The 14,476-nt window shown below is 39.1% G+C and overlaps 2 protein-coding genes across 4 annotated transcripts in view; one reads left to right on the forward strand and one right to left on the reverse strand.

Annotated features, from left to right (window-relative positions):
- LOC145967067 (putative G-protein coupled receptor B0563.6) overlaps nt 1–12,314 on the forward strand; it is a 39,229-nt gene extending 26,915 nt beyond the window's left edge. For both annotated transcript variants that reach the window (XM_083091695.1, XM_083091696.1), the window contains exons 3-6: nt 7,085–7,234; nt 7,756–8,006; nt 8,347–8,634; nt 8,947–12,314. In XM_083091695.1, coding sequence (XP_082947821.1) covers nt 7,085–7,234; nt 7,756–8,006; nt 8,347–8,634; nt 8,947–9,198 — 941 coding nt within the window. In that variant the 3' untranslated portion in view covers nt 9,199–12,314. The remainder of the gene's footprint in view (nt 1–7,084; nt 7,235–7,755; nt 8,007–8,346; nt 8,635–8,946) is intronic.
- Nucleotides 1–14,476, reverse strand: part of LOC145967058 (uncharacterized) — a 150,436-nt gene that overhangs the window by 68,871 nt on the left and 67,089 nt on the right. For both annotated transcript variants that reach the window (XM_083091672.1, XM_083091671.1), the window contains one exon: nt 2,955–3,175. The gene's annotated coding sequence lies outside the window, so the exon portion shown is untranslated. The remainder of the gene's footprint in view (nt 1–2,954; nt 3,176–14,476) is intronic.

The following is a 14,476-nucleotide window of genomic DNA, read 5'->3' on the forward strand; positions in this document are numbered from 1 at the left end:
TTTCCGCGCGTGCTGGACGTCAAGGATCGTAACGTTTATTTACTAATGGAGAACTTGCCGCGAAGCTCGCGAATTTACATTCTCATTATAGGGCTTCCTGAGAGAAAAGTTGGCAGAAATGCCTTGAAAGATACAAAAAGCAAAAAATTAAAGCAATGCACAGAAGTGTTTATAGAGTAATAAACATAAAATAAAATTTTATTTTAAATTTATTAATTTTCTGATATTTTCAAAATTGTTAAAAATATTCGTGAATAAAATTTAGAATCCCAGATACGTTATGCACGTATTTCTTTATTATTGTTTTTAATTTTTAAAAATTAGGATAAAAATGCATTTTGTGATATCACAAACAACCGATATTCTCCAGTTGACACAAAATACTCGTCCACTTTTTAATTCAATTTAATTTTAGTACCAAAAGAAAGAATCACTAAGGCTGTTAAAAAGTAGCTACATTTTCCGCGGAAAGTACAAGCGACTTCTCCGGAAGAAAAATTCGCGCCACGTCGTCCTAGAGAATAAGATCCGTCTTCGCCGACAGAAATATCCGTCTCAATGTCGTTTAATTTTTTGATATAACGAGACCGGAGGAAAGGACCGGATTTTACGGCGGATATATACGGACACTGGTGTCCGATTGCCGAGAACGATTTAGGACAACGGTTAATCTTCCGGGAAAGTTTCATCGTGCCGTCCGACGTTCGCCCAACTTTTCTGACACTCGACGTAGCGAAGCGCTCAATCGCGGCTGTCGTGTCTTCCGCCCGCGATCCTTTTTGTCCTATGAAACTTCTGTTTCGTCCTTCCGCCCGTTTTGCGACGACGGTCAATCGTAATTTCCGACATGCCCGACGTTTCAGCGCGCATGTGGTTCGAAACGTCGCACGACTAACTAGATATAACAAGTGACCAAACGACTGATAATTTAACATAATTACATATGTTCACTGGAGGGAAAAGACGACTTTGCCACGAGATTACGGGTCTATAAGTTTTGATCGTTCCGATCGATATTTTCATCATAAGCTCCGTGTATGTCTTCGACTATCGGTCGATTTATTCTGATACGATCACCCTCGTATTATTGTTGGCGCCACGTAACTTTGTGAAATTACGATTCGTACAACGAAGATGAATTAAGTTGAACTTTACTAGCTGGCCAATTAAATTGTTTCCCGGCAAATTGCAAAAATAAATTTCATAATATCGATTAAAAAATCTATAATTTCTCTTGCTCTCTTAAAATATATTAATATAGTTTTGTATATTAATATTAGTATTAATTTTTAATATATTAGTATGTGTATATTTAATATGTTAATATTTAATATATTTATAATTTATAATTTATTAGTATTAGTATTAGTATTAGTATTAGTATTATAATTTATTAGTATTAGTAGTAGTTTAGTTATCTATATACTAAACAGACAAATTTCAAAAATGTATAAAATGCATCAGAGAGCGTTTTTATCTTGTAGTAAAGAAATTCCAGTGAAAAGTGAAGTTTGCATACAAAGTTGAATCCATCAGGTTGTGCGAGTTTAGCGTCATTCGTATCGTCGAGCTGCGATATTATTCCGCGAATGCATTCCCGTCGTGCGTCTCGCTTAGTGAGTAATGGGACAAACGACGCTGTACAATATTTCATCAAACTTCGTCTCTGTACAAGGCGCAATAAAACGAAAATCCCACCACGGCCAAGTTTGTAAACCTGCGAACTGTCAGTAACGGGGTAAATTGAGCGCCGTAAATGTAACGCGGTCGTCGGCGGCGGCGGCTCGGAATCCCGGATATGGATAACGATTTAATTCCTTTCGCGCCGGAGTCTATTCTCGACGGAAAGCCCTGCATTCGCCGAGAGCTCCCCCGAGGAAGACGCCGCGCAGTAAAAAGGATAACGAGAGCCAGCGGCGCGGAGAATGCACTTTGTATGCAAACGCACGGGGGATGATCGTTAATTCCCCGGCACCGAACGAACCGAGCGAGCGCGACTCGTCTCCTTAGATAACCCCTCATTATATCGAATGACTAGTTAAAACTTCTCTTCGACCACGTTGACTCGGGCACTTTTTAAATCCGCGAGTGCGCGCATTAACGTTAACGTCGCGAAATGACTCTTTTTTCATCTCCCGCTAAAAAAACGAATCAATCAGCCGTGGTTTCGTCTACGATAGGTCATCGCAAAAAGAAGAAATATAGCAAGCTATTAAGTTTGTGTTGTCGTTTATCACTTTTGTACCGTTGTATTATTTCAAAAAATAAAAGAATTTGCTTTTCATCCTTTCGAATGTTTCATATTTTAATCGAGCACATGCAATATTGAGTCGAAATGGTATTTCGACGGTCGCAAGAATAACGGAGAGGAAAAAAGTTTGAAATTGTAGACCCTCGCGCGTCTCTATCTAAAGACAATTCCTTCGGATGCTCGGAATACCGAGCGATATGTGCGGCAACACTCAATGTTATTTCCCCGGAGATGCGTGTCGAAGACACATATGAATTAAATCCTTTCGTGGTGCGACGTACACGTTTCGATATGTGAGAGCCGTGTATCAACGTACACTTTTTCCGCTTTTTTCCAGCGCTGCCATTTGTAATTCCTGAGATCGACGAGCTAGAATCTTTAAATGGCCAACGTCTCGATTTAAATTGATCGCTTCCTTCTCCTCCTGACTTCCGTTGGAAGATTCGAACGAATCTTCGCGAAATAAGATTTCGACACAAGATTTATCTGAAATTGTAAGATTTCAAGACGTGTCTTCCTTAATCCGCGAGCTTCGCTCACGTCCTCGGATACAGATGGCAATTAAAGGGAAGGACGAAATTCCCGTCGTGAATTATCCCATCCGCCCGGTAATGTCCTGCGAGTCCTTTTTTCGTTGTTCTTGCACCACGATATTACCGCGGAATGGTTTATTACCGAGTTTGTGCAATATTGCAGTACTCACCCTCTTTTCTCCCGCTACCATTTCCAGTCGTTATGAGTTTCCAACGCCTGGGTCACTGTCCCGGTTTCAACGTTGCTCTCTTTCCCGTTCCTCTCTTCAACAGGTCTTCCTTTTACGCCAACTATTCCGTCAGTAAATTAAAGATCGTGGAAAAGTGCCACAAATTTTCTCCCGTCATCCAACAATAAAAAAAGCTATTCGTTCTTGGTTTGAGAATTCATCTGTAACAGAAAATTACTGAATTAATTAATGTCTTATTAGGAAATGTTTTATTATATCCTAACAAAATTTTTGAACGAATAGAGATTCTAAGACATATTAATCAAACCATGATATATTCATGTCCATTCTGAAAATTTTTATCAGTAAATCGGGTAGATCGAAAATGAACTCCGCGTTTGGCAAAAAGACGAGTTGGATATTGAACGTCTACAAAAGTAACGGAACCTTTGCACTACGTATATTTTTCAACAGGTGGTGTAAACGCCGACGAGTGTGGCAAAGGTTGATTGTAGGAAAAAAAAATTGCTAAATTCAACATTCTGCCATACATTTTCTCTTTTTTACATAAGACGATTAAATATTTTTCATATTTTTCGTATAAATGCAAGGTAACTCGGTAAAATTAAATATTCTCACACTTTTTAATTGCTGATTCATATAAATTATAATAAAAAAAATTTGTTTGCAATTCGACCTTCGTTTATTTGATTGAGATGTAGATTTCGTCAGCCTTAGCTTTTACCGGGGATAAGATCTGAATACACGTCAGGTGGTAGCCATTTGTTTGAGAAAATGTTTCTGATATTATTTCTCGATGGAATATTGATATTCCATGGATATCGCCTGATGGTGACCTCGACGAGGGTCATGCCGCTTCGTCTTTAAAATTAGACCGCAATTTATTATACTGGAACACGCGTGTACCATAGTTGTTTCGACGTGATAAACGATAGATTAACGATCCGCGAGGGAAACAGAGCTGCTTTTATGGAGTTAAGCAGCCGTTCAGCCATACGCGACGTCATCGCAGCGTAGTTTCGTCGCGTGGATCTTGACAAATGGACGCTGCAGCTGGCTTCTCCCTCTGGATTTCGATAAATTAAACATGCCGGGGGAACGCGATTTGTAAAATGTCGCCACAGGATGCCCGGCAGCAACGTCGCCCGGCGAGACATCGCGATATTTTTCTTCACTCTTCCTGCTTTTGTCGACACACACATTTACATAGATGCAAAAAGAAAATACGAAGTATTAACTTTAAGCATGACAATGATGTAATACCTTGCAGTGACATAATATTCACTGAAAAATTTTAATACTAAATTTAAACATAACATTAACGCATAATCAAAATGGCAATGATTGCAAATAAAAATATTTGTACATCAATATTCGTTCTATAAGTATTCGATTGCGTTCAAAGCTAATTAACATAAAACATTAAGAATTAAAATTTCATATATTCCAAAATTTCTTTTAAAAAATATATCAATATTTATCATTCTTATAATCAAACAAATCAGTGCGTATATAAAGTATTTCAATTCTTTGTAATATTTTGTAGAGAAAATTAAAAGGAGAGAAAATTAGCATCAACGAGTTAGTACGCGAATATTTATAAAAACATCGACATATTTGTAACGTTTTCCTGGGAAGAAAAAAAAAATTGCTTGATTTTTGTGCCGCATACAATAGATATCCTGGATATACATATATCGTGGGCTTTATTTTATCAAGCGACTCTTTTCCAATCAAAATTTTATATATCTGTCTCCTCTTTTGTGTCTCTTCCTCGTCAGCGTTGTGTATGAGAGCGAACAAGAAAACGCCGGGGAATCGGCCAATCAACGCGATAAGGTTTGGTAAACGAACCGTGACCCTAAAACGGGTCACTGACACATTAATTCCCGTCGTAGCGTCTGCATGCGTTAACGAGCTCCGACGCCCACCTCATCCGCTCTTGCTGCCTTCCAGAAAAATGAAAAGTGCGGATCAGCCACGGTGATTTCCGGTAAATGAGGAGCGACGAGCTACTTTGATGCCGTTCCTCTTGTCTTATGCAATTTAAGAGACACGTTCACGTTTGAAAGGAGAGACCTCTGTCAAGTGACTCCGTCCTTTGTATGTAATAAAAAAGAATAAGTCGAAAGTAACAATGGTCTTCGGTATTAAATTTATATATGATAAAAGAGCTTCAATTGTTTGGAGAATTTAAATTTTAACATAATAATTATCATGTGTTAGTATTATAAAATGTCTCAATTTTTTAAATAATCTTCTTTATATTATATTAATCAATAATTTTATTCAAGCAAGGTAAAGTGTAACAATTTTTTCAATCTCTCTCCTTGCATAATACTTGAAAAAAATATTATTATATGCATGTTACTACAACAGTTTCATTATATGAATAAAATTGTAATATTACATAATTTTATTTGAGTACTTTTGTCTTTATTTACTTAAGATAAAACGATTCATATTTAAATATTCATGTTATGTTACGGAGTTTAATCAGAGAGGTGATATAGGGGTTTATTTCAGGGAAACGAGAAAGGAAAGGGTCGGAACTCCTGGACAAGAATTCGACCTCGTCGATTCGCGAAAAGATCAGCAAGAGACCTAATAAAACTAAACTAGTTCTTCGTGGCCGTTGCTGACAGACGACAAGGCGGCAAGAAATTGTAATTTAAATGGAAAGCTGCAATTTCGCCTTAATACCGGGGGACTCTAACATAAAAGTTTTACGAGCTCTTACGATGCGTTGTGTAGTCGGATGGAAACTTGACTTTCATTCGTGCGACATTACCCATTTCCGGTTTCTTGCGACTTTCATACTCCGAGCGTGTATCGCGCTCTTTGATAAACTTTAGGGAAAGCATCGTAGAGAACTTTCCTCCGTTTCGTAATTAAAGCGACTGCCATTCTAAGAAAGAGCTTAAGAAAGCTCTGAGATAGCCGCAGAATGCGAATCCACATCGGATGGTAACAGTATCGACTGTCGAGGAATTGAAACTACCCCTTTCCGTCCATCGTTCAGTTATCACAGACCAAAAAACCGCGTTACCGGCGAGTTTCTCGAGTTTATCGGCGGCTGGAAGCGACTCAAGAGAGTGGTCGATACGACGAAGCGAGGGTTGATAAAACTGGCTTGGTTAAAGTTTGTCCTTAGTCGAAGATAAACCAGAAAAAATTTGATCCATATCTCAAATAACATTTAAAAACATTTATAAATTTTTTATTCACATTTTGAAATTGTCAAATGATACAATATTATATAATATAATATTAATAATAATTTGTTGAAAATTTTATTGTGTCGAAATAAAAAAAAGAGAACTTTTTCTAAGCAATGAATTTTTCGTTAATGTAATGTTAATATCCGAAGAAATTTTTACTCTTCTATTATTGCATTCGTATCCAGAATGTGCAATTTTCTATCCAATTAGCAATTATACGATGCAGGAGAGTGGCGTCAACAACTAATTGCTCTCAGGAAATTTCGCGAAACGGTACGGTAAATACGGGCGTTAATTGGTGTCAACGGGCAGTAAAAGCGCGTAACACACGAGACATGGGACAATAAGCAGCGTGGTCGACCATACAATAACGGTAAACCGATGGAAATTGGCAAAAAGCGCTAATCCAATTGTAATTGCTGGAGTTGCGAGCGATAAATGTAAAATAAAAGAATATCGCGTGTGTATTTGTGCAAGTAAAGCTGACGAACGAGCAAAATATTCGTGGCTTTACGAATAATATTGAACAAGAAAAACAAAAAATGTTATAATTATATAATTAAAGTATCACAGATCAAAAACTGTCGACGATATCAAGCTACGATAAAAAAAAATGCGTAATGACTTCCGGAATAAATTCCGAAGAGTGATTTAATCCTATTCTCGTCGTTCTCCACGAAACACGCGGAGGCGGAATGAAAAATTTCTCGGCGATATTGCCGAGAATATTTAGAAAAGTTGCGAGAATGATTAAGTGAATCGTGCCATGTTCACCCGCTGTTCCGGGTTTATGAAATCAAGTTAACTCGATCTCGGAGACCCAGCTCTTATTTTTCCCTGTCTGACTATTCTTCTTAACCCCAGACTCTACTTCTATTTCTGTTGCAGGTTATTCCGCGGCGGCGCTTCTCGCGATTCTGTTCTGCATCCCTTTCGCGCTCAGGGTTCTCACCTACAAGGAGATCGGGGGATGGAGCAGCTGGTCGCAGGCCTTTTATCACGCTCACCTCGAGCTCTTCCTCGGGAATGGCTGCCTGGGTATGACGGAACTTTACCAAAAATTCTGCGCGACTCTCTGCGAAATTTCGCGCTAGAAAATTTCGCAAAGAGTCCAACAAACTCACTCTTGCTTTCTTTCCCTTCCTTGCGTTTCCTCTCTTCCATTAACACCATTTTCGCGGAAACGGCCGATACGATTCTTACGGAGGAAATGAATTTATCCCGTTATCTGCTCTTTCCACGCTGCGCGCGAAAGAAATAGAAGATGCTCGTTGGAACTTTGTCCGCGGTGGGAAACTTTTGCTCTCTCGAATCTGGAGCTTCTATAAGTTACAGCGATGATAACGATTAGAAGTTTGCCTAGAAAGAGGCATGGAGAGAAAAATGAGGGATGCACAAAAAATTAAACGATATTTTGCAATGAAAAAGAATTGAAATTTTTTCGGTTATTATACTTGTATGTATGTGCGTATAGAAACATACAAGTATCTGACGAGAAGAGCTTTTAAAGCCGACTTGACGCTATATTTGCGAGATATAGAGGTTAATTGTATGCATAGGGGTTGGAGTAATGATGCTTCTGGCATTGACAGTGGAGCGTTATGTAAGCGTCTGTCACCCCGGACAACACACGCGACCACTCTGCGGACCACCTCACCTAACAGTGGTGCTCATCCCCCTAGCTACATTTCTCGTTTATCTGCCATGCGTATTTCGGGGTGAAATTACGACCTGCCTGCTGGCGCCAGGCGGTCCCCTTATCTACCAGAAGGGAGAGAATCGGATGTTTCTTCATTCATGGTACTTCCAGGTAATTCATATCTCTTTTGTAAACACTGTTCTTTTTCACTAATAAAGAAAAAATACTCGAAAGCCGATAAAATATCAGAACGTCGTTATTATTTAGTCGTATAAATTTTCTATAACAATATCGTTGATTAAGCAAAATGTCCCAAATATTAACTCCAAATTACTAGAAATATTTGATATTTAAAAAAAAGTTATCTGACATTTAAGTTAAGGTCAGAATTTCTGGAATGCTTTGCATATTTAATCATAATCTGTTTATGATCTTAAAATAGCGTGTACCGTATTTAACTGCATTTCATAATTTGATGGCTTTTAATCTGCGATGCAAATGTGTACTTCAGATTTACAAGATAATGCTGGAAGTCGTTTTTAAAGTGGCACCGACGATCCTTCTCGCCGGATTCAATCTGAAAATAATGATAGTGTACAGAAGATCCTGCGAACGACGTCGAAGGATGACTTTATCAAGAACCATTAGCAACGATGAAGATCCGAGAACTTTTGCCGAAGAACGACGGCTCATTCTGCTCTTAGGCAGCACCAGCATCCTATTTCTGGTCTGCGTCAGTCCTATGGTTATCTTAAACGTCACTCTCAGCGAGAGTAATCTCAATCATTACTCTTACCAGGTAATAAGATCCGTACACATTTTTGCTACATATTATTTTTCATTTTCAAATGTACTGTTAGAATACGTTTTTATCTTACCTATAATTTGATACAATCAATAATGGAACTAAATTTCAAATTATCAATTAATTTAAAGCAACAATTCCGTTTCCTAATTCTTATCATTTTATTATCTTGTAAGAATACTTAATCAGATCTCGCTTTCTCCTTACCCGATAAAATGATTCAATTATTCCCTTGCACGCTCCGCTTCTAATTCTCGACTTCATCAATTATGAATCCATCCATTAATTCGTCGCGTTCGGTTGCAGGTGTTCCGGGCGCTGGCCAATCTGTTGGAGGTGATCTATTACTCAATCACGTTTTACATTTATTGTCTCTTTTCCGAGGATTTTCGCAACACTCTGATACGTACTCTGCAGTGGCCATGGGTCAAGAGTAATCAGGGTGGTAGAAGTCTGCCCATGAAACATTCCCCGATACCGCGACCGACGACAACTACGACAACGCCGCCGACCACTACGGTCGCGACGCCTGGACATCTAGCACGTGCCAGCGTTTAACACGGATTTTTTGCCACCGAAGTTTGGCGTCAACCGATCCATGATGTTCCGCCAAACGGCGCAAAAAAACGGACTCGAATTTAGCACGAGGCTGCCGTTATACCGCGAAAATCTAGATGAATTATATGAGTAAACACTCTCTGTAAAATAAACCGAGTGTCTCAACAATATACGAAAATGTCAATTGTACACAATAACGTCAAACAATTTCGCTCACATGTGTACAGAGGCTTGATAGAGAGATGTAGTAGACTATTGTGGACATGTGTCTTCTGGTTCAATAGCTATCGTTTCTTTTTCTTCGGCCGATAATATAATTATCGACGAAAAGACATCAAGTTGTGTACGTTATTATTTTTTTCACGACGTTCTCTATGAATCACTGATTCTTACAAGTCGATCTACGAGTATCCGAACTATGTGTATCCTGTGTACCGGCAAACTCTGGAATAGTTAGCAGGGTACCGGAACAGCCGCATCGGCGAAACATTCCTATGTACTAACAGCTAAAGCCGGGTATGTCTACGTACATGGTTGCTGCTGGTAAATTTGAATATCTGGCTCCGACAATCAAATCGACCGATCTGATTAAATAGCTGATATCTAAATATTTCTCTCTTTCTCTCTCTTGCTCACTCTCTCTATCGAACAATATACATTTAACTCGCCCACCGATTTTACGAGATCATGAGCTTTGAAATCGGATTCGACGAATTCTCACGAAACAACAACGGAAATATGTGAAAGGAAGGGATTCTGTGTAAATCGTCCGTCAGGGATCTCGTGGGACTCTTTTACGCTCTGAAGTACAAGTGGGAAAAAGTTTTTAGCGTTGTCAATCGAGTTTGCGAGAACGAGAACAGAGAGGAAAAGAGAGAGAGAGAGAGAAAGAAAAAGAAGAAACCGCAGTCAGGAAAGAAATGTCGCGTTGAAAGCCGCCGCAATGCGTTTGTGTGCATTGTGACCCCGAGGAATTTATCAGAATTCGCGTGGGGACACGACGACAAGACTTATGCATTGAGTCGCGAACGATCGCCGTTGGAAATTAAAGGCAAGAGCGCTGCGAAAAAAAGACGAGAAGAAAGAATCAAAATGTGTCAAGTACCTGAGACCGTACAAGGGATTTTTTCTGCAAAAAATCCACGAGAGTTGAAATCGAGATGGAAGGAATTGCATTGATTTCGAAATCACCGGAGACGAAAGGTGAAAGGTGTATCAAAGTTCCTCCGCCTGAAAATTTAAGATAGCAAATGAATTAATAAACGCGACGTCGAGAAATATTTTACGCTACGTCGTGAATTGTCGTGATTTATTTCTATGTGAATGTTTATACAATTTAAGTGCACTGCTCCGAGTGGTGATGAAAATTGCGTCTCATGTACCGCATTAACGTCATTAATCTTTTATACGCGATATACCTTTGCTACTGATAAGTTTCGTATCGTTCGATTAGATCTAAGCAATTTATGTGTAATGTTCGATACCGAGGTGGGAATTGAATTTCAACGAAGTCCACATTTCCGCACCGTATAAAAGGAACGAGAAAAGGGTATCGTCATGCAAGCGAGCGTACACGTATCGTTGGATTCGGCTTTCGATTTTAGCGAAAGGACCGGCTACCGGCTACGATAATAATATTACATCGAACTCTCCGAAATAAATCGCCACCTCTTGGTTCCATCGCATTTTCAAAATAGACGCTGTATTCTAGAAAGATATTCTCTCTCCGGGGGAATCGATAATTAAATTCGCCGCAACGGTCCGTCCGCGTTCGTGCAGTTCGATGATAATATTATTTCGTTCATTTGCATACGTAAATCCCAACAAAGAACATTTCGCGAACTCTCTTCCGTATGCGGCGTCTCATCTACGCTAACTTTGCGAAACGCGCGTGAACGGAAAAATATATATAAATTCGGAGAAATATCTCTTTTATATTTTCATATCCTTTTCCATAAACATCTTTACCAAATAGAACGATGCGACATAAAAAGAGTTTCAAAATAATTATTTAATATTTAGGAAATGTGCTGATACTATGCAAACTATGAGAACTGTTATACATTTTCTTTCCTTTCTTAATTTCCTATCCGTAATTATCTCGTCTGAAAAACGAAAAAAATATGATACGCAAATTTTTTAGATTCCACATTTACGAATCAATTATATTTTTCTTCCTATCTTCGAGTAATTTATTGTTTTCCATGACCTGTAAAAATATCCACGGAATGCTTCACGAACACTCGTCACGTGTCGAATGTGACAGCAGCGGTTTGCTGTCGAACCAGATGACGAGTACATGACGAGCGGCACGGTCGGTGTATACCTAGTCTCGTGGAAGAACTCGTGCAAACAGGCCGCGTCCGTTCGTTATTTCCATCGATTTTTGCGTCATGCGTCAGCCTGTAAAATTTTGATATTTACCGCGCGGATCGATAAACTCTTTCTCTCTTTTTTTTCTCTCATGTGAATCGAGAATATGACTGCGCTGCGTTCTTATAACATAGAACACCGATTAAACGCAACAGAATAGAAGAATAAACAGCAAGAAGAATCATCGCTGTTCCGAGGGTTTTCGTTCCATTCAAGCTGTAGGAAAACCCGTTGCGAGCAAGAAGAAGGGAAGAGGAATTTTCGTGAATAATAGCGGAGTTAAGTGGAGGCGGTAACCAAACTCCTCCGTCGTCTCGGTACGCTGCTATTTGGAAATAATTTAGACTAGTGCACGGAACGGGCGCTATAAACATGTCGCGATGTGCGAAATGTATCGCATGCATACGCAATAAGGTCGGTCGACCGCTCGGTTGAGCGAATGGATCTGTCATCGTTCGAGGGATAATTTAAGCGCGCGTACATTCTCATCCTGGAAACTAACAAAGAGATATACTGCAACGAGAGAAGTGTATTACGGGGCTGCGCGTATATGTTGTACGTCATAATAAAATTTCGAAATACGTAGGTGTCGAGAGCAATATTTACCGCCCACGAAGTACATCGCACGCTTGTGTGTAATGCCAACATCAGTCTCTCGCTCTTTTCTGGCGAGCAGCAAAATATCCCTCGAACGTGTCTAAAGGATGAAATCGTTTCGGGAGCAATAGTCTACACGACAAACTGGGAATATGACCGGTGGCTTTAATGGCAGAGGTTTAATAATGCCCCTCGTATTTTTTATATAAAGCTGTACTCATGGAGATGTACAATACAACTGACGTGATAAATTCTGCCGGATGATTTATGAGGACTTTTTCCGAGGAAAAAAAGTCTACGTTTCCCTGTGTCATACAATTTTCCTTGATTCAAAATGATCCCATAAATTATTTTTTCGATTTTGTTACCCTAATCGTAAATCACTCGGTGTAGAATTCAGAAAAGTATGTTGTTTCGAGCATAGCATAATTCAAACCTTCCGACCTACGTACTGGTGTATCGCGTTGCGTTTTCGTTACCATCCCGATATTTGCCCGAATCTGAATAGTCAACTCGTCAGTGTTGGATCCGTGGATTTGTCAACAACGGTCGCTGGCGCGACACATTCGGAATCGTCGATCACGTGGCGCGGATAAAAAAGTAGGAGCAATTTGGCGCCCGAAGCAACGCGCTCTAAAATTTTTGGACGAAATGGTACCAATGGGTAGGGTCATCCATGGTGGGGGTTGCTCTTTGGGTGGGCGTCGCTGAATCGATACAGGGTGGCTTGGTTCGCCGACGAAGGCACCACGGGGTGAACGAGGACTCTGTCTACCCTTCTAGGTTCGGTGACTACAGAGTCTCGCGCGAGTCTCTTCCTGGCAAATTAACTCCTTTAAAAGCGTTTCATTGCTTCTCAAAGGGAACGTCAATCAAAATTATATCTTAAAATTGCGCGTTTGTCTAGTTTATTAATTATCTTACTATTCAACTTTTTCTTACAAGCACTGCCAACTTTTTACATAATAAAAAAATCAGTTAAGACAGTACTACTTAATTTATATAGACGTAAGAGCAATTTAATAGAAGCTTAAATAAATGTGAGAATTCTTTCGGTGACTAATAATAGGTCCCAGAATATTGGAACATACCAATTAAAGATAATCTATTGATATTCGATATTCAAATATGATTAATTATTTCGTAATATATAATATTTCTATTGAAATTTTTTAGTATGAGATATATTTGATTAATTGTATAATTAACTGTAATATCATAAACAATTATATACAAAAGTGGTATCAATGCGCGAGACGCGTTTCACGGATAAATTCATGGACAAATTCAAACCGTTATAAATAGCTCACTGGAAAACAAATGCAATCAATGTGGAAATATGCGAAATTCCAAAAATGGATATAAAACAATTCACACGTAACGCGTAATTCGATTGAGCCTCTCGATTTACCTGCAAAACGTAACGCGCTGCGATAGAAAAGGAAGAGAGAGAAGAAGGCAATAATTAATATCCGATAATTATTGCTCGAAATTTATTAGGGTGTAAATGGAACCACACGCGCGCGCGACAGGCTGGCTGCTTATATTGGGTTGCACATATAGCGCATCACGCGCGAAATTGACGGTCATGCAAATTGCTCGCGTGTACTTCGCTGCTCGTAGTTAACGACTCTTCCGGTCGGCTGAACCTCTAACGAAGCCGCGCTTGTTCGCACGCAGTTGATAAAGAAGCAACTGCGTAGCGACTGATAGAGACACTCGACCGGAAATAGTTCGATAAATCAGTACCAGTATCACCTAACATTATTAAAGCGTCGTTTCTCACCCGGATCCTAATTGCTACTATCGTGAAGACTCATATACTACCTCGCAATTACTCTAACTGTCATAGGACGTAAATGGGACGCATTTACATGCCTTAGAATTGTAAATCGAGGACACATATATTGATTGCATCAATGATAATTACATTCATTCATTGATCATTTCTGATCTTATCGGCAGATGACGAAGATAAAGAATTAAGGTAAGTTAATTTTCTTTGTTAAATAAAAAAAGCAACGTCTAAGTAGATATTTGCACTTGACAACAAATAAACGAAACTTGATGTGATTAAATTTGTAAATAAAATTTATGGAAATTCTGTTCTCTTTCAAAATATAAATTATAAGAAATATACATAAAACATATTTATAAAATATCCTCCATTTCACTGAGAATTTACTGAGAAGGTTTTAATGCAAATATAAATGGATTAGTCGGGATGATATCGCGATAGAGATGGCATCGCGATGCGAGGGAGCAATTCGAGAGTTGACTCTAAAGCTCTCGAAATTCGAGTCACCCT

Source organism: Camponotus vicinus, unplaced genomic scaffold (assembly GCF_025532165.1).
Source record: "Camponotus vicinus isolate PSW18456_S1 unplaced genomic scaffold, iyCamVici1.0 SCAF_2, whole genome shotgun sequence".
Classification (NCBI taxonomy): Eukaryota; Metazoa; Arthropoda; class Insecta; order Hymenoptera; family Formicidae; genus Camponotus; species Camponotus vicinus.